The following is a 21,305-nucleotide window of genomic DNA, read 5'->3' as shown; positions in this document are numbered from 1 at the left end:
TTTAGAATGATTATTCCAATGGCACAAACTGCTTTGATGGAATTGTACAGTACATTCTCTAATGTTTTCAGAAAGGCTGTCCAGGGCTGTAGAGTTGTGTAAAAATCTACCAACTTCAATTCTGACTTTGCCTTAGCATCCGACTCTGACTCTGACCAAAGACGGACTTGATAACAAAATAGGCCCAGGAATTCTGCGGTAATCATGTGATGTCAGAATAAAAGCTTCAATAAAAGTTCTAATAAAGATAGAATGTAAAAACTTTTTTATTTTTATTTTTTATATGCTAAAAGACTCTTCTAAGTAATGTCATATTCAATACATAAATATGTATTTGATAATTTTTACTTTACCAGCTGTTATATATAACAGAGGGAAAGTGTAGTAATCAATCATTCAAAAATGACCCCTCAAATTTTTACATTTAAGGATTTCAGACACCTTGAAATGTCTAGATATGCAAAAGATTTGGAGATTTTTTCCAGTAAGTATGGATGTTAGAATGTTAGAATTCAATCTTGTGTTTGTGGCAAGATTTTGTTCACCCTGTTTGAAATCTTAGATCCTGTAGTCTCGATAGAAGGGCAGTCTACCCTTCTATTGAGACTACAGGATTTCTATGCATGCATTTTCTGAGGAAAACACTATTGGTCACTGACATGATCATTTTAAGTGAGTGAAGATCCTTATTACTCGTCACGTGATCTTTACAAATGTTCCGTCCCGAGTTGTTCTTTACGCCTCGAGATTGTCCGTTAAATGGTCCGTGGAAAGTCACACCTCCACACTCAATAATTAGTTATATACAGTTTATTTACAAATATTTACAAAGATGTACACTATGCAATAACATTACGTACGCTAATGTACCGAAGCTGTGATGCCGCACGTCGGCTTGTCTGGCCGGGGAACACGAGTCACTTTTCCGGAGATGGCTTAACCGCGTGGCCGTCCGTCTCTACACCAACCTTTTTCCAGAGGACTTTCCAAGAGGAGAACACTCTCTCTATACGCCTCAAAGGCCTACCTAGTGTTAGAGTCCGCCACGTATCCGGTCTCTCGCCCTTTCTCCTCGTTTTTCTGCCACCCTTCCAATTTAAGGGATTCTGCTACTACCTCCTGCGACCAATCAGTTCCTTCCCTTTCTTAGAGCCTTCAAAGACGTCCGCCCTATTTCCCGCCGACGTAGCTTACATTTGCGTCCGTGCTTTATTTACATTTATTTTCCCAAGCTGGCCGGCACGTGGCCAACACATTGACCCTTAAGTGGTGACGCTACACCTTTGATCCTTCCGGCCGTTTATGGCCCCGGCTCCAGGTGGGAGCAATTATCTCAGTCGGGCGGTTCCTTCGACTCAGGCCGCCAAAGGCGACCTTTACACCTCCCACCGACAAGGTTCAAACTGCGCTTCAACAAAAGCCGGTTTGACCTAAACAATACTACCACGACAAACAGCAATCTTTACCGTACAAATTGTTTTGTTACTCTACACTTCCTCCTTTCTTATCACAAGGATCAAGTTATTACAGATAATAAACTATACTAACAATATACAGTATTTAATATTTTACAGAAAAAAGATATTTTACACAGTCAATACAATCTTCGGCAAATTGTCCCGTCACATTGCATTCAGAATCGCCTGGTAGACACTGATTACACCTATCCGAAGGACTTAATACCGAAATTACTGCCTTATCTGTACGATCTGGGGGTTCCGGATTGCTCCTGATTTCCCGTCTGGATAGTACGTCGATCTCATTACGATTTTTCCCTCTTCTGTGCGCGATTTTTGCCTTATTATCCCGCGCTACCAATGCCCTAGGGACCGATTGTTCCTTAAGAGGCGTGCGGTCAACTAGCCGAAGGGGAACGCTTGCCTGCCGACTATGACCCGCCTTACAATGTTTTCTAGCATCGCTCTTTTTATTTGTCGTGGGGCTCGTCCTATTTTCCCCGCTTTCTTTCGCAACCGTAACCTTCGCGACTGGTTTCCGTCGCCTATTCGTTTTCGTCCGTTCGACTCTCCTCAAAACGCAATAATCGGCTGCCGAAAGTAATGCATCTGTACCGCAGCTAAGTTCGTCAGTTAATGCGCAAGTTATCAAGGCTGGAGCGTAATCATTTTTCTTTTTACTCAACCTCCCTTCTAGTCTTACCGGTATTGTCGCTAACACTGCTGATACCTGCTGCCCAAATGCGCTGATTAACTTAACCTTTCTCGCTACCCGCGACACGTAAACAGGCACTACAGACTTCCTAATAACCGTCATATCTACCCCCGTGTCCACTATTGCAGAAAATTTATTACCTTTACAAGCGAGCAGGAGATTTTTGTTTACACTAACGGGTACGTTTCCGCTGATCGTTTCCCTGTTCACCTTTACCCTAGCTACTAGCTGCTCGTCCGATTCTACCGTTTCGTCTATTTTAACCGCTCGCGTTGCTTTAGACTTCGGTCCTTCCTCTTTAATATGTCTCCGAGGACAATCCCTTCTGAGATGACCCATTTGGTCACAGACATAGCATCTCATTCTTGATCCTCCATTGTTCGCGCTCATGCCCCCAGTTCTAGTGACTGTTCTATCCCTTTCGAATTCAGATATAACTCTAAAGTCACCCTTTCCCACAGCCTCTGCATGCTTATCTGCGTATCTGGCTAACTCTTCCGGTGGGAACCAGCCTTTACCTTCTTGCAATAAAACGTAACGCTTAGTGTCAGCATCTAACTTAGTCTTAAGGTGATCCGAGACCACTAATTTTGTTAGCTGCTCAAAAGAATCTACGCCTCTACTATTCAGATAATACCGATATAGATCCTCCATTCTAGCTGCAAATTGGGGCCACGTTTCTTTGCTTCCCTTTTCAGCGGAAGTGAACTCTTTGAGGTACTCAGCAGCAGACAGTCTCAGCTCGTCTAGTATGAACTGTTTCAAAGTCTGGTAGTCCCTAATTTCGACTGCCGTAAGCCTATTTAACGCCGTTTTACATTTCTCCGATAGCACCGTTAAAACTAGCTGCCCCTGGAGTTCTTCCGGCACATCGTACGTTTGTAAAACTACCTCTACGGCCCGAAACCACGATGGCACTTCCGCCTCTTTGTCTGGCATTTTAGGTAAAGCCCATCTGATTTTTCTAGCTAGACTATCCAAGTTATCTCCCAGCTCAGAGTTACTACTAGTCCTAGAATCACTCCGTAGACGATCTCTCTCTAACTCTATTTCGCTTTTTCTAATTTCCATTTCGATTTCGCTTTTTCTAATGTCCCTTTCAATTTCTTTGTTTTTAGTTTCTATCTCGGCTAGTCTAATCTGCAAGCGTAATTTCTCTAACTCGTCAGACTCACGCCCCTCTATTTCATTCTGGTTGTCCGTAACCTCGACCTCGGAGTCCAAAATTTCCCTTTCCGGCTCCGTATCCATTTCCTGGGATTGACTAAGATCAGCCCGACCTCCCTGATCCTCAGAACATGGCATACCCCTTTTTGACCCTTGAGTCCTTCCGCGTCCCGGCATTCTGAATACAAATAATCAAGAACAACTTACCAATGTTGAGTTCTGTTCCGCCTTGATTTCCGGCTACTCTTCCTTCCGTAAGTATCCAAATCTCGAATGTGGGCTCAGTACTTTCCTGTCGTCTTGCGAGAATCTCCTGAAGATTTGCAAGAATATCCTGTCGAAGACTGCGCCAGTGAAGATCCTTATTACTCGTCACGTGATCTTTACAAATGTTCCGTCCCGAGTTGTTCTTTACGCCTCGAGATTGTCCGTTAAATGGTCCGTGGAAAGTCACACCTCCACACTCAATAATTAGTTTTATACAGTTTATTTACAAATATTTACAAAGATGTACACTATGCAATAACATTACGTACGCTAATGTACCGAAGCTGTGATGCCGCACGTCGGCTTGTCTGGCCGGGGAACACGAGTCACTTTTCCGGAGATGGCTTAACCGCGTGGCCGTCCGTCTCTACACCAACCTTTTTCCAGAGGACTTTCCAAGAGGAGAACACTCTCTCTATACGCCTCAAAGGCCTACCTAGTGTTAGAGTCCGCCACGTATCCGGTCTCTCGCCCTTTCTCCTCGTTTTTCTGCCACCCTTCCAATTTAAGGGATTCTGCTACTACCTCCTGCGACCAATCAGTTCCTTCCCTTTCTTAGAGCCTTCAAAGACGTCCGCCCTATTTCCCGCCGACGTAGCTTACATTTGCGTCCGTGCTTTATTTACATTTATTTTCCCAAGCTGGCCGGCACGTGGCCAACACATTGACCCTTAAGTGGTGACGCTACACCTTTGATCCTTCCGGCCGTTTATGGCCCCGGCTCCAGGTGGGAGCAATTATCTCAGTCGGGCGGTTCCTTCGACTCAGGCCGCCAAAGGCGACCTTTACAAAGTGGATAAAAATTGCTTCATTGAATTGATACTTTGTAACATCTCATGAGAGAACATCTTATGCAGGAATTTTTAACAAGTGTTTTATGGGCAGGATAATGTGGTAAAATGAAGTCCAGGATTCACAAGAACCCAGACTTCATTTCAAAACTTTTTCAATCATTCCTGAGGCTCATATAAATTTTTCCTCTGGGCCAGTGACATCTTTTGATTCCAATGTTTATGGGCAAAATGATGATACTACAGAATTGAACAAGTTAGGAGAAAAACATCTCAAGTGAGAACATCTTAACAGGGTTTTACTGACTATTATAAAATGACAAAAAGCTTAATTTTGAGGGTAGAGATGAGTTTTATAAAATATTGTGAATGCTAAAAATGAGTAAAATATTAAGTTCGACCACCGGAGATATGACACATGACCCCTTCTATGTCTCCACCCTGTCAGCCTTTAATTGAGAACCAAAATTTAATAGCATTAATGCCCCTTTATACAGAAGCTACCGTGCAAAATTTCGTTTCTTAAACTTTATCCATTCTGAGATATTGTTTAATATCTCAGAATGGAGAATTAAGAAATTAAACAAATTAGATGCCAACACACAACCATGAATTTTCCTCCTTTATTTGACATCTTTTGCATTCAGGAGGTCTCCAAACATGTAGATTTGCAAAAAAATTGGAGGGTCAAATTTGACACGATTCCAATCTTTTTTCATTTTATATACATAACATGTTGGGAAAGTAAAAAGAAGTCAAAGTCAGTGGATTTTTGACAATTCTGACTCCACAGCCTTGCAGTAAGCAATATAGGCTATATTATTATTTAAAATTTTTTGAAGAACAAAATTAACAATAGCATTTATTTTTAAATACTGTCATTATTGAAAAAATAAATATAAATTTAAAGGAACTAGATTATTATTGTAATCTATAATACATTAGCATTGACATTTGGAAATGATGCACAAATATTAAAGTGCTAATTTTGAAATATTTGCATAAAAACAGAAATCAACATGTTAATTTTTAATGTTAACATTACTTCACAATATTTTAAATCAATTGATCATTTTCATCTTACAGAATAATGTACCATATTGGAAAGATTTTCATTCAGCTGTATTTATTGATAAGAAAATGTATCTATTTGGTGGACAACAATTGAAAAGAAAACAAAACATTTGCAGTAATGAATTAATTTATCTAGATACTGAAACAATGACGTGGAATTATTTGAATCCAAAAGGAAATGTTCCTCAAGGAAGACGTAGTCATTCAGCTTGTAAGTAACTTTAATTAATTTAAAAAGAAGAAACAAAATATAAATGTTTTTACAATAATTAATGATATTGTAAGTTGATAAAAAATTATTTAAAAAATTATTACATTATTGTTTTAAACTTATATATGAAATGTTTAGTTAAAATACATATACATTTATTTCTTAACTCTAAATGGAATTTACATATATCCAGGTTGTGATAGGTCAAAGTTCATGGAGGTTTGCCCATAGAGCTATTTTACTTTTATTGCTTCATTTCATGCTTATAAGGATACAATTGCATTGAAATGAATGATTTTCATTCAAAATGTTATCCAGAATAAAAGCTTAAATTTATGTGAATTAAAACTTTTATAACAGTTTTACTAATGGCATATTGAAAGTGTTCAGTTGGTGGCCTGTGGCTGTACACCATATTGTCTGCTTTTGTCTTTTTGTCCTTCTTACATTTATCCCTGCATTTTGTTCTTTCCACCTTTCAGAACTTTCTAATCTCCTTAATTCTTCTTTCTTGGAGGCAAGGGCCACTTCGTAGAATCACCAACATAATGAATATGAGGTTACCTGAGGGCATATGAGGTGAAAAAAGGTCACTTTTGAGCTGGTGAGAGAGAGGACTTGAAGAGGAGAGACCTCAAAGAGAGAGAACAATGAAAGGAAAGAGACATTACAATGTCCAGTGCCCAAGTAGATGGGTGAAATCATAACTTTGAACAGGAACAGGAACCTTGAAATTCTTGGGCCAAAGTTAATGTATTGGAGTTGGTATTCAACTTGAACAACCAACAATTTGGATACAAGAAGAAACCCCTGAGACTGAGGAAAAGAAGATGGAAGTGTATATTGTGTGTAAAAAGTTCCCAAGTGTCCCCTCATAACAATATAAGGTTGTTCATACATCCTTCTGTTTTGTCCTGTCTACTGTCTTTGCCACTTCTCACCCCTGTCTTCAATCTTCCTTTCTTAGTGTAAGTTTAGTATTAAGAGTTAGTCATAAGGAATTCTTTTTGTAAGAGTATTCTTGATTTTTGTATGGATCATTATTATTGTGATTCAGTGTGTTGTTGTCATATTTTTGTAATTGGCTTGCTGACGATTGGGTTTTGGGTGACTGCTGGATAATCTGTCATAGAGTTGGCATCCACTGTTTGAACCTATATATAATTATATCATGTATAAATAAATTTAATTTTCTAATATCTACTGTCCAAGTTTGTTTTTGTTGGGTGTTCGCCTCAGTCAGCTAACGGAAACTCTTTATTGTACTTTGTGGCTGTATGCCATGTTTATTGTAAATATTAATTTAAGTTTAGTTTAGTTTTTTTTTTCTTTCTACCCTTTGTTCTATTGTTCTATTTCCTCTAAAATTTTCTTATCTAATCCTTTTCCCTTGGGTGAGATGACCAGTTCTGAGAAATGAAGGGAACAAAGAAGAGAACAGGATCCTGAGGACAAAATGACAACAGGCAGGACATTCTTTGCCAGGACTGGGAAGTGTACGGACATGGTGTAGAACACTCTGAGTCGCATTAGCAACAACTGAAGATATCGAAAAGAAGTTTAGAGAAAGGATCCTGTCTTAAGGTAGTATCGACAAGACAGTGGAAGGAAAATACTAAGTAGAAAAGAAGACAACAGACCATTTATATAGGAATAATGTGTGGCATCCCACCCAACAATATGCCAAAAAACCCCAGGTATCCCTACTTCTACTTCTACTTCTTATTTTCTTATTTTCTTTCTATTCTTTCTTATATCCTCTTACATCTATCCTTTTCTGTTATTAGTAATAAGTTAGTTTATAAGTTTAGTTTTAAGGTTCGGGTATGATCATATTGTTGCGATTGGGATCTATCTATGTGCATTGGATATACCAAATTATTGTTCATGCCATAATTTCATACACTATAGTATTGTACTGTGGCATTGGAATCCCTAATAAGAATCTGTATCAAAATGCAAAATAGAAAATATATCATCTCATTGTTATCGTATCTTGTCTACCTTTGCGGTTAACTCTAATTTCGCATGAACATCATAACTTCACAGGCCATCATCGAATGCCAACCAAACTGTACACCATCATCTTAGGTCTTGTGGTAATAATACAATCATTAACTAAAAAACAATTGATATCCAAAAAGGAATTATCTGAAATGTAAAAAATTATGACAATTTAGATGACAGTCAAATTTTTGTTCTTAGGGGTTTTTCTTTGGCACTTTCAAGCAAGTGTATAAAACAATAATACAGGTAAAAATCTAAAAATCACTTTGAAATACCAAGCTTATCTTTATCAAAGAAAAACTCCTAAGAAAAGAAATTTGACTATCATCTAAATTGTAATAATTTTTTTACTTGGTACAACTTTTTTTACATTTCAGATGCTTTTGTTTGGATTTTAACTGTTTGGAAAAATCCTTAAATGTTTAAGTTAGTGATCAGAATTTATTTATGATTATTACTATCAGAATCATTTAATTAAAATAAAATTATGTTGTATTCTCGTGTCTGAAAATTTTTATATTTTTCAGTTGTGTACAGGAAAAATATGTATATATTTGGTGGATATAACAGTATTGCTAATCAATTTTTCAATGATTTGTATTTATATAAACCAAGTAAGTTACTTAATTTTTAAAAACACAAATTATTTTTTAAAACTTAATTATTTTTTAAAGTATTATTTTCCAATAAATTAAAAATTTTTATTTTTAAATGAAAGCATATCTCTAGTGTAGTATGAATTTTGTAAGTTTTTCTGAAGGAGTATGCTTTGTATAAAAATGTGCAATGTTTAAGAAAGATTATGCTAAATTTTAGTTTTCATGCTTTTTATAAATATTGATTTTTTATAATGTAACAGTTTAAATAATTAAAATTAATTCTATATTATAACAGCTGATAACACATGGGAATTAGTAAGAACAATAGGAAAAGGACCTTCTCCAAGACGACGGCAATCTTGTTGTATTATATGTGATCGAGTGGTAATATTTGGAGGAGCAAGGTATTGAGTTTAAACATAGGATGTTTCAAAAATAATTAATTTTTGAGATCCAATATTTCTCTAAATATTTCATAATCATGAAATTTTGTTAAAAGATCAAAATCTGGTATGCATGTGCTTAAAATATGAATTGTGTAGCTGAGGGGGGAAAAAGACTCCAAGGAATCATTCAGGTTAAATAAAAATTTTAGGAAATTTAATACTTCGCTAAGAAAATTATTCTGGCAATAAAAATATTAATATGTACACACAAAAAAAATGGGACGAAAGTTACAATTCAACAGAAACATCCCACACATACATCAAACAAATCTAGACTTATTTCTAACTTAATTAGTTTTACAAGTAATAGAGCTCTAGGTGAAGATGAGGGGGTTTTTTTTAGAAGAAATTAGAAAATTTTAGATAGAAGACTTTAGGAAGAAAGCAGTTGGAATAATAACACCTGAGGTCTTCTCTATTCAGTGAGGAGGGTTAATTCTGTAGGGTTCTTGCCATACACATGTCACTTCTCAATCCTATAACTTGATCCACCCAAAAAAAGATCCCTCTCTCATCAAACTCCGTCTTTTTATACCCCTTTGTCTCCTAGTTTTTCTGACCATTCGGGTCAGAGAAACTCAGGGACAAAGTTTGTAAGGAACTGAGTTCGAACGTTATTTTTATTTTATTATTATTTCCGTTTTATTATCTTTTGTTTGGGGTTTATGTTTATTTAGGACGAAGGTTCCCCACCACTCTCTTGTTAGTAATGAAAAATGAAGATAAAACAACTCACGGAGAAATAAGCGCCGTAGGAAAAATCTTGCGCACTTGCGCTGCCCGGCGGAAGTAACAGTCCGCAGAAAAAAAAATGGAGGGGGGAGTCCCCACAATCACTAGTAGAGAAATACTTGATAAACCGTCTTAAACATCCCAGAAAATTATGATAAATATTTTGTAAACGGTTTATAAGCTTTGTCGGAAACTTAAAGCTGCCAGAACAGAAAATTAATGTTAGCAACTAAGTATGTAAATAAGAGGAGTAACCCAGCTCAAGTGTGACGTCACCTCACAGTATAAAACCCGTACGTTAACCGAAGAAGGAGAGGTGATTTCCAAACGAGGTGAGTTCCAAACCGAGGTGAATTCCAAATCGAGGCGACTTTGAGAGAGAGGTTAATTCGAAAGCGAAGTATTTTCTGATAGAAGTCCAGATTGATAATTGGACGATCCAAGGTGTTAAAGAGGAGTTCGATTGACGATTTGACGATATCGAAAGGATTGAGGAAATAGTTTCTTCGTATAGTGAGGTGACGGATAGACGTTTAATTAGTAAGAGATTTTGTTCATAGTTTCTAAGTATTTGATTTGTCGAATTTCAAGGGGAATTACTATTAAGTTCAGCTAAGTAGCTGAGTTTATTGTCGGGTTGACTTGTTGATTTTCATTAATAAATTTTGTTTGGAATTATTGACATTTGTACGTAGTACGTTCTAGTTATTAATTAAATATATTTGAACTTTTGATTTGACTTTGTATTTATCGTTATTATTACTAATCTTTCGGTGCACGCTTAAAAGCCCAGGCCTAGCAAACTAATCTCGAATCCACGTAAAGTACCCGTTAGGTTAACGGAAGTTTCACTGACCGTAATTATAGTCAGTTTCCTAAGATACTAAAAATAGTACTTTACAACTGGCGCCCGAACAGGGACCCTTTTTGCTTTTGAGTCGATAATTGATTTTATTGGATATTCTAGGTATTTATTGATATTTGATTTGCTTAGTTTAAATAATTTGGATTCGATTTAGATTTGGTAGAGGAATAACACCTCTTTACAATAAGTAACAGAAAAAAAAAAAAAAAAAAAAAAAAATGGATGAAAGTGCACCAGTAACCCGTGCTGAATTGACCCAGCTCCAGCAGCAATTGTCTGTTTTATTACAACAAGTGTCAACCTTGAGTAATGCAGTAACACACTTAACGTCTTGTGTTACGATTGGAATTTCCGAGCCTACAACACCGAACGTTACTAGTGCTGTACGGCCCGAGGCGTCAAGCTTGGCGCTGAAGGCAAGATGTGCCTTCAGCGCCAAATACGTCCATGGTTTGGCTGCAAACAGCCCCGCCACCACCAGAAATACAATTTAACGGTAGGTCAAACATAACTGCGTCAGATTTCTTGCAGGACCTCGAACAATATTTTCAAGTTAATCAAGTACCTAACGCTCGATGGGTGGATACTGCCGCCAGCCGTCTCCGCGGCAGCCCAGCGATGTGGTGGAAAAACGATGGCCGCCACAGAATTGGTTCCAGTTGGCCTTTATTTAAACGATCTTTTTTGGACTTGTATTCCCCTCTAGCAGACAAAGTAGCCGTCGCCCGAGAACTTTTCAGCCGACACTACACCGGCAACAACAATGTAGAACAATTTATATGGACCACTGTACAACTGTATCACACTTGGCGACCACTCGCACGAGAAGAAGAAATCATACAATGCATCGTTGCTCAGATGCCGTTATCCCTTCGGGAGTATTTAGAAAATAGACGATCATACTCTCTGAATGAACTAGTACGCACTGCTAAAGAGTACGAATTCCGCCGAAGTGGAAATAAGCCTTCTGACACCAGTTCCAGTCAGCCCCACGTAAGTAAACCTCCTGAACCTAAAATTTCTACTCCAGCAAGACCAGCTGTGACGTGTTATTCTTGCGGAGAAACTGGTCATTTCTCACGCACTTGCCCAAAAGGAAAGAACAATCAACTACCTGATGCGTTATCCCGACGACCTGTTGAAAATCCTCATCAAATCGAGGAAACAGACTTAACCGCAAAACTGTTAGCAGTAACAACCTTTGAGAAGGAACAAAATTTAATTACCGCCCAAGAAAATGATATAGAATGGAGCGGACTCTACCGATACTTGGCCACAGGGGATTTACCAGAGGACCCTACTCTTTCCTCTGAGATAATAGGTAAGTCGGCACATTACCGACTAATAAATAAAACCCTGTATTATAGCAGAAAGCCAGATGATACAGGAAGTTTTCGTCCCGTCATTCCACGAGACTTAAGACAAGAAGTTCTAAAGGAACTACATGATCATCCAACTGCCGGCCACTTGGGTATAAGAAAAACTACGAGAAAGGTCCAGCAACGCTGCTATTGGCCCGGAATGCGCCAAGAAATAAAAGAATATGTACTAGGATGCCATACGTGTCAAGTGACTAAGTTTAGCCAAAGAAAAACGGCCGGACTTATGCAAGTCCCCGAATTAACTGAACCCGGGGAGAAAATTGGAGTCGACATAATGGGACCATATCCGCGGTCCAATAAAGGTAACCAGTATCTATTAGTAATGACTGATTACTTCAGTAAATGGGTAGAAATTTTCCCACTGCGAAAAATTACCGCAGAAAAGGTTGTTAATTGTATGTATAACGAATACTTTTGTAGGTATGGCATGCCTAAGACTTTGATTTCAGATAATGGACCACAATTCATTTCTCACCTCATGGCGGAAGTATGCAATCGTACTGGGATACGACATATCCTGACCACACCTTACCACCCGCAGTCTAATTTCACAGAAAGAGTGAATAGAACGATCGGAAGGATGATCGCTGCATACATAGAGCGAAATCATCGCGAATGGGATATTCATATATCGGAACTGGCTCTAGCGTTGAGGACGTCAATACAAGACTCAACCAAATATACACCAGCCCGATTACACCTTGGAAGAGAAATTGCACTTCCCTGGGACCGATTAACGAATTATCCACAGAGTCCCACGACAGTTACCGAGAAATGGGCGGAACTGCAAAAGATTCAGAAACAAGCCCGAACTAACGTAAGAATGGCCCAACAAAAGCAACAGAGGGCGTACAATTTAAGAAGGCGACCAGATATTCTCAAGGTGGGTGCTTTAGTAGTTATAAAAACTCATCCAATCTCCTCCTCTAGTCGCAGATATAGTGCAAAATTAGCACCCAAGTGGTCCGGGCCCTACGAAGTCTCCAAAGTGATATCACCAGTCGTATACGAAGTACAAGATCCCCATACTAAGGCCAGTTTTGGACGACATCATATTGCTAACCTCAAAAGGTATAACTTATTCCCGAGGAGAAGCACGCAACCACCCCTAGCAACGCCAGATAGGGGCAACGAGGGGATCGCCGACGAGGGATCCTGCCGCTATTTCACCACCTCCAGCAAGAGTCCGTACGTCCGGAATCATTCATCGACGACTTCGTCCAGTTCAACGAGTGGATTACCGTCAACTTGCCGGTATGAAAAAGAGGTCTAAAAGATAGAGAAGGAAACCAATAGGTGAATATAAAATTTTCTTTCAGGCGGTCGTTCGACCACCCATTGTAAATCCAAGGAAACCCTAGAGAGGGAAAGGAATTTTGGTTTGGGGGGTTTAAAAAAAAAAAAGTAACATTTTTCCTGATGACATGACGGACATAATTACTGACAAGAACTAAAACTAGTAACCACTAACTCAACTGACCGTCAGTCCATATCAGAAGGAAAAGAAGCTATAATAATAGAGAAAAGAAACTTTGGGATTAAAGTGCTCCCTAGTCACGCAGATTGAAGTAGCGTGAACAATGATCAGCAACCTTGGATCACGTGCGAATCTATGTCAACATTCCCCAAATGTAAAGTAAATATTTAAGATAGCTTTAAGTGATCAACGAGTTGCTATTACTTATGTAAAAGAAAACAAAATTAAACTTTGTATGGGATGATTTAGTTGTGATTCTGGCAGCAATTGTATAAGGAAGGCGCAATTGGAAAGCAGAGTTGATTTCGAAGTAAAAATTAGAGAAATAAATTTCTCTTTATTTAAAGGGGAAGGAGTGTAAGGAACTGAGTCCGAACGTTATTTTTATTTTATTATTATTTCCGTTTTATTATCTTTTGTTTGGGGTTATGTTTATTTAGGACGAAGGTTCCCCACCACTCTCTTGTTAGTAATGAAAAATGAAGATAAAACAACTCACGGAGAAATAAGCGCCGTAGGAAAAATCTTGCGCACTTGCGCTGCCCGGCGGAAGTAACAGTCCGCAGAAAAAAAATGGAGGGGGGAGTCCCCACAATCACTAGTAGAGAAATACTTGATAAACCGTCTTAAACATCCCAGAAAATTATGATAAATATTTTGTAAACGGTTTATAAGCTTTGTCGGAAACTTAAAGCTGCCAGAAAAGAAAATTAATGTTAGCAACTAAGTATGTAAATAAGAGGAGTAACCCAGCTCAAGTGTGACGTCACCTCACAGTATAAAACCCGTACGTTAACCGAAGAAGGAGAGGTGATTTCCAAACGAGGTGAGTTCCAAACCGAGGTGAATTCCAAATCGAGGCGACTTTGAGAGCGAGGTTAATTCGAAAGCGAAGTATTTTCTGATAGAAGTCCAGATTGATAGTTGGACGATCCAAGGTGTTAAAGAGGAGTTCGATTGACGATTTGACGATATCGAAAGGATTGAGGAAATAGTTTTCTTCGTATAGTGAGGTGACGGATAGACGTTTAATTAGTAAAAGATTTTGTTCATAGTTTCTAAGTATTTGATTTGTCGAATTTCAAAGGGGAATTACTATTAAGTTAAGCTAAGTAGCTGAGTTTATTGTCGGGTTGACTTGTTGATTTTCGTTAATAAATTTTGTTTGGAATTATTGACATTTGTACGTAGTACGTTCTAGTTATTAATTAAATATATTTGAACTTTTGATTTGACTTGATATTTATCGTTATTATTACTAATCTTTCGGTGCACGCTTAAAAGCCCAGGCCTGGCAAACTAATCTCGAATCCGCGTAAAGTACCCGTTAGGTTAACGGAAGTTTCACCGACCGTAATTATAGTCGGTTTCCTAAGATACTAAAAATAGTACTTTACAAGTTCTGACTGTAAGAGCACATAAGGTCAATCAAGAAGGGGAAGGCCAGATAGACAAAGGCCAGAAGTAATATTCAAGAGAAAGGGGGAAGGAAGTTAACAAAACAAGGCTTGACCAAGCCACAGTTGTAAAAGATTCAAATATACAGTATGTAAATAGTTACCTCTAATAAGAAAACTGAAAGTAAACTTAAATTTGACAAAATAATAATACAAAACACTTTTTAAATTCAGAGTGTTTTAGAACAAATGTTTTCAACCATCTTAATATGGTTTTAATATTAATTAAAGTATGAAAAATATGGTTTTAATATTAATTAAAACCATATTTTTCATACTTTTTCAACTTGACTTCAACTTCAACTTCAACTTATTCATAAACCTGAAGCAGGTTTATGAATAAACTGAAAATGCTTGTTTATTTATCTTAAATAAACCCAAGCTGGAAAAGTATAAAGGTATGGTTTTGATAATAGTTGTTCCAGAATTAGTACTTTGAACCATCTTAATTGGATATCATTAGGTTATCAAGTGAAATTGTATAAAAAAATCATATATAACACAACTTCAAACCTATGACAAGTCCATCAGAACAGTGTATACTTTACTTTACAAATGTTTTTGTCTTTTTTCTAAGATCTTCAGGTTCAAACTTTTAAATGGAATACTTCCAAAAACATCAGCTTGATTTAGATTTAAATTTGTCCACCAATCAGTTGGGTATAACTGTTCCCTATTGATATAATAAAGATCTTAAAAATGCATCAAAAAGGATTTGCTATGCATATGACATACATTTTTCATCTTTAAAGTTGTCCTTGCTGGTTCTGTTTCAAAGCTAACTTCTTTATTTGGTTGGTATGTGTAGTGTGCATTACAATGGTCACCTGGTTTAAATTGGATTGTATGTTGTTGTCATATGCATATACAGATAAAGCATGGGAAGCAGTTCATTGCCTTATATCATATTTGTGCTCAGTCTTTGTTTCAGGATCTTTTGGTGGAACCAATATATATATCAAGTCCTTTTGAAACCTGTCATCCCATAAACTCCAGGTGACTTGTCAGTGTTAATCGGATCTTTTCCATTCCTATATTTGATGCATTTGTACACAATTTGAGCACCTCTATATTTTGCAATTTCCTTAAATATGTATGGAAAGCCCTTTTTGATGCATCTTTATGACCTCAATTATGTCAATAGGAAATTGACCACCAACCAAATGGGTGTGACTAAGAAAAAACAACCAATTACTGGTTAATATTATTAATAATAATAGTTCCACTATGTCATTAAACCAATAAACCAGCAAAAGAATCACTCACTTTTAAAAACTGGATGAAAACATTTGCTTTCCAAAGAACATGTTCAGGCTGGTGTTCCAAATTTGAATCGCACATTTTTTGAACAGATCTTAATCTCTATGTTGCTGTTGCTGATTGGAGGATAATTGATATTCACTATTTGATTTCAAATTCAGTGATATATAATATATATAATCACTTCAACAGAAACATCACATTCCCTGCAAGATGCTATGTACAACTTTTCTACCAACCAATGAATATTTAAAAAGTCAGTTAGAAATATTTTAAAATATTTCTAACTGATACAGTAATTTATTTACATGAATAGTAGGTAGGCATACTGACATACAAATTTGTTCTTATAATACCAGTGAAAAAGGTTCACATATACAATGAGAGGGAGTCAAGGCATTATCTCGTATACAACAATGCACATTTTTGTTAAGCACATCCCTTTAAACTGTACAGGTAAATAATGGACTCATTGTAATGCCAATTACATTTATCTGGCATTTTCAGAATTCTAATTTGAGGTAATTTAAAAAGCATTAAACACATCATCTCACATTTTCGAATGACATTTTTAGTATAAAATTCAATATAAAAATTTATTATTTAAAATGTTATAACAGTAATTTTTTAAACTATAACTATCTAACTGAAGCAGAACATAATCTGAGAACTTAAAGGAATAATGCATGAATGTTTGTTACAGATAACCAAAATCTGATAGTAGCCAATGATTTGTATGTGATAGAACAAATATTGAATTTATTCTGTTACTGTGATAATTAATGTAAATAAATTTACAAAACAACTTTGTTGTTTTGTAAATTTATTTTTATTTTTTATTTTTGTATATATATTGTCAGCATGTTTGTTCATCATATGTCAAACATGCAAAATTAAAAGCTTTGAATTAATGCTAAAAAGCAAAAAAATTGTATACAGGCATATCAAAGAATACAGTTATAGTTTAAGTTTATATTTTTATAATTAATAGATAATATCTATGATTCAAGAATGCTATTTTTAAAACATCTTTTATAAGATACAATAATATAAGTAAAAATTTTCCATGAGTCAGTGTCCCAGATAACCTCCATAAACTTTTTGATTGGACCTTCAAGCACCAAAAGCAAAATAACTGTCTATCATCAAGGAGGTATCTGGAAGAAGGATCTTTGTCCCTTCTCTTTATTTAATTCAAATTTTTCAAAGTCATATCTGAGCTTCCTGACAAGAAGGAATCACATCCAATGCTCTAGACAAGGAAACATCTCTGACCTCATTGTCCTTCCTAATCCTTGTGAGTGTCCATTAGTCCTTCACTCATTCCCAGTCCTCAACTGGAAATAAAAAAGATGTGCACTGTTTCATACAAGAGAATGTATCTCAGCTGTCCAGACTTTCACATATTTATTCTACCTGATCTACCAGATTCCAGTCTCTCTCTAAATGAACTATGTAATGGTGATTGCATAAACAAAAATCATCATCATACAGAAATTCATAATGTAGATGTTGCTGCTTGATTGTTAAATTAGCTGCTTTACAAAGCATCTAGCTGTTTGATTAAACAGTGCTATTTTGTAATAAAGCTAACTAATGTTCAGCTACTTTAGAGGCTAAACCAAATCTCACCAGGTTAAATGACATTCCACATTTTATAATATGGCTGGACAAATGATTATCTAACACTTCATTGTAAAGCAGCTAAACAGCCAGTTTGTCATATTTACTTCAGATTCCTACCACTTGAGCTCTAAGCGACATTGCCAGATTTGACTGCCAAAATGGGTTACTTTTGATGATATATCAGAAAGATTAATTGATCTTTGTGAAAAGCCTTGACTAACCAATCGTTATTTGATGGTCAAGAATTTCAAAAATGCTAATGCAAACCTGTGAAAAATCAGTGCAAAACTAATAGATGCCCAGGTTTTAAAAAGAAAGTTCTTTGCAGAACTAAATGTCAGTCTAGTTTATCTTGCAGTAACAAATAATACATCTAATATTATTTTGTAACTCTTGAAGAAATGTAATGGTTTTAATGTTTTTTCATTTTTATAATTTAATTTTGACTGTTTAGTATGTCAAACTATCTCTCTACTTAAAAATAATTTTTGTAAAATCACAACATAATGTTTAGGTAGTTTATTATAATTAAAAACATGTATTGCTATTAAGTGTTCTTAAAGATTTTTAAATGACCAATGATCAGTTAATATAATTATTTATGATAACTAATGAACTTATTTCCTAAAAGCAGGAAATAATTCAAATACTGTACTCTTTATAATTTTAAAGTTTATAAATAAATAGTTTTGATTATGCAATATGTTTGTTTACTTCCTAATATTTTTGTCCCTAACTTTAATGAATAATTCACATTTCAGTAAAGAGGCTGACATTTCCACCACTTTACAATACAGATAAACTTGGTGGGGTGCATTGTAAAACGCAATGTAATGACAATCTGGCTGAATGTTAGTTAGCTTTATTACAAAATGGCGCCATTTAATCAAATGGCTAGGTGCTTTGTAAAGCAGCTAAATTAACAATCCAACTGCAACATAGATGATATCATCATTTAAATTAAAACTTTTTATTTAAAAGAAAGTTGATTTCTTGTTTCTCTTCCTCTAACATTTGTGTTTTCCCCATGTAAAGAAGAGCAAAATCCTCACTTTCATGGTCCAAGTTCATCAATTCTTCAAAAAATTGATTGTGTCATCCTGATATAATCAAATGATGAGTGCATCTCAACTCAGTATATTAAACTTTTACCTTTTGAGTCCTAATTGTGAGACCTTTTGAATAAAAAAACTGACACAAAACATTTACAGTACTGATAATTTTGATTTCATTTGTAATATTTTTGATTAATAATACATATACATTTTGCATATGTACAGTATTTTATTTCCTGTGCTGTTTTCTTTTTATTTTGAATAAATTTCAGTCTAAACATATTTGCTATAATTATTGAAACTTTAAAAAATTTATTCATGTTTTGAAAGAAGAAAATAGACATAGCTTCACACTGTCAGACAGAAGCTTGCACAGTCTCTTGCAATTCTGACTTTCACCAGGTTTTACTATATATATATATATTTTTAAATTCAAATAATGTTTAAAAATTATATTTAAGCTAAAAACATTAGTTCCTTATATTTCAATTTTAATATTTCAGTCCTAAAACACCACCTTCTGCTACATTTTCACTTGAAACAAATAATTTCATCGATAAATATTTCATCTATCATGATGATATTTTTATGCTGAATTTGTGTGAGTATTGCATTGCTTACTTTATGAATGTTTAATTATATTCAATATTTTATTGCAAACAAATAATTTATCTATTGAAAACAAACTTTTTAGAAAAATTATTTTTTGTATTATTTTCAGTTTTACCTTTGAAAACATTGTCTATAATTAAAATTATTAATGAAAATATAGATATTAGTAAACTTCCAGAGCTTCTGAGGTAAGTGGAAAACATACATGCAAAATTCAGTGGAATTTTAATTAAAAATATTCAATATTGTTATAATTAAAAATGTAACAAAAATGATAGTTTACAGAGTTCAATATTAATTAATTCAATGATCAATCTTATACTTTATCAACAAAAAAAATTTTCTTGGTATATATCCATTTTGCTGCTAGTGGCTCTTCTAGATCCTCACTATGGTTACTTCACTTTGACATTCAGAGCACTGGGCAGAAATCACATTGCGTCAACACTGGCCTTCGGCCATCGCAATGCTTTGTTTTAATTAGACAGTCGGATTCCCCTGGTCCGTGCCAGTTCTGAGTATGGTTACTGTTTACTTATATACAATTTTTCTTTTTACAAACCCGAGATAGCAAATTTACTACTTGCACATTATTTTGTGACTGTATCCATGTATGTCTCATACTACATAAGTTTAACTTGCAACTTGAACAGGCAACTGAAAGCTGAGGATATATTCATGTGAACTGAATTTTAAATAGTTTGTGGATTTGCAGTTGAGATACTACCCTCCTCCTACCATTAAGTAAAAAAGAAAAATTTCTCTCTTTCATATCTAAATACATGTTAATTTCTAATAAACCTGTTTTCTCACAGTCTCTTTTAGATATGTTAGTCTTTATTACATGTCTAACCTAAAATATATATAGTTAATAGTGTTAAATATAATAATACTTTTCTAATAGAGAATATGGGGCTCTTGTGGATTTCTGATAAGCAGTGGTGACAAGGTTTGGCCACCCTTGATATATACATTTATTCAAAGAAGATCTATATAACATTTATAATAATTTCTTAAAATTTTCAAGCATAATTATGAAATTCTTTTGTAATAATTTCGCAATTAATTTTGGTGTTTTAAAGCAGGCAATAATAATTTTGTATTTCCTATATTAGATTTAGGACATTGTGATCTAGACATTTCAAGAGTGATTAATTAATTAAAATTTAAATATTGTGACCCCCAAATATTAAGTATAGAATATAGAAATATTAAAGTAATAATGATTATTTAACATTCATACAGTTACAAAAGGATTTTTGTAGGATGCTTGTAAACTTGGCTATTGGAATATTAAATGTTAAGTATTTAAAAGCATCAAATGTTTTATACTGATAATTACTTTATCAGTATGGTTGTATTTATTAAATATCAAATGAACAGCAAGACTCCTTTATTGGATTATTAAGGCTAAATAATTACTAAGAACATGGGAGATTCTATTGTACTAACTAATGTGGACAGGAGTGTGATATTTTTAAAATTAACATATATGTGTATTGTATGTGTAAAAAATTGTTTATTTTGGCTTTGACACCGACATTTTGACAATTTAGCATAATACTTACAATTAATTTTGAAAATTGTTCTTTGCTCAATGACTCATCATTACCACATCAGCAAGTGTAGGAGATTCTTTGACTACCTGTCAGATGAGTTCACAGATTTTCAAAAATATGTTGCAGAAAATTTGGAATATTTAGTGTACAATACTTTGAAAATTTTTGGTTGCCTTTTATAGCTATGGGAGAGTCTACTGTAATTTTGCAGGAGGTAGGCTGCCTCATGCAAAATTACTTAGTAATTATTTAGCCTTAATAGCCTGATAAAATAATCTGGCTGTTGAAAAATAATCCATAACACAAAATATCAATGTACTTTAGAATACTAAAAGTAAAGATTAGCACATATTGTTCTAAAAAATTTATTTATAAAAATATACATTTTTTTTACAGAAAAGAAATTTTTAAATACTGCAAAAACCAACATGAATGCACTTCTTATCCTCTATTTCAATAAGTTTGTGAATGTAATATATTTTCTTTCTTCAATAAATATATAAAGATTGAAATCTTTATTATTATAAATAATTTATTCACATGGAA

At 35.0% G+C, this 21,305-nt stretch overlaps 1 protein-coding gene across 2 annotated transcripts in view; it reads left to right on the top strand.

Moving 5' to 3' along the window:
• Positions 1-21,244, top strand: part of LOC136977670 (kelch domain-containing protein 3-like) — a 43,771-nt gene extending 22,527 nt beyond the window's left edge. Inside the window, exons 5-10 of one of the 2 annotated variants that reach the window (XM_067273216.1) lie at positions 5,484-5,682; positions 8,217-8,303; positions 8,584-8,692; positions 19,092-19,189; positions 19,310-19,388; positions 21,156-21,244. In XM_067273216.1, coding sequence (XP_067129317.1) covers positions 5,484-5,682; positions 8,217-8,303; positions 8,584-8,692; positions 19,092-19,189; positions 19,310-19,388; positions 21,156-21,219 — 636 coding nt within the window. In that variant the 3' untranslated portion in view covers positions 21,220-21,244. The remainder of the gene's footprint in view (positions 1-5,483; positions 5,683-8,216; positions 8,304-8,583; positions 8,693-19,091; positions 19,190-19,309; positions 19,389-21,155) is intronic. The other variant, XM_067273225.1, reaches the window with a different exon arrangement.
• Positions 21,245-21,305: the final 61 nt, after the last annotated feature.

Source organism: Centruroides vittatus, unplaced genomic scaffold (genome assembly GCF_030686945.1).
Source record: "Centruroides vittatus isolate TY-2023 unplaced genomic scaffold, ASM3068694v2 contig_1114, whole genome shotgun sequence".
NCBI lineage: Eukaryota > Metazoa > Arthropoda > Arachnida > Scorpiones > Buthidae > Centruroides > Centruroides vittatus.
Note: the sequence above shows the minus strand (reverse complement) of the source record. Positions and strands in the feature narration are given on the sequence as shown.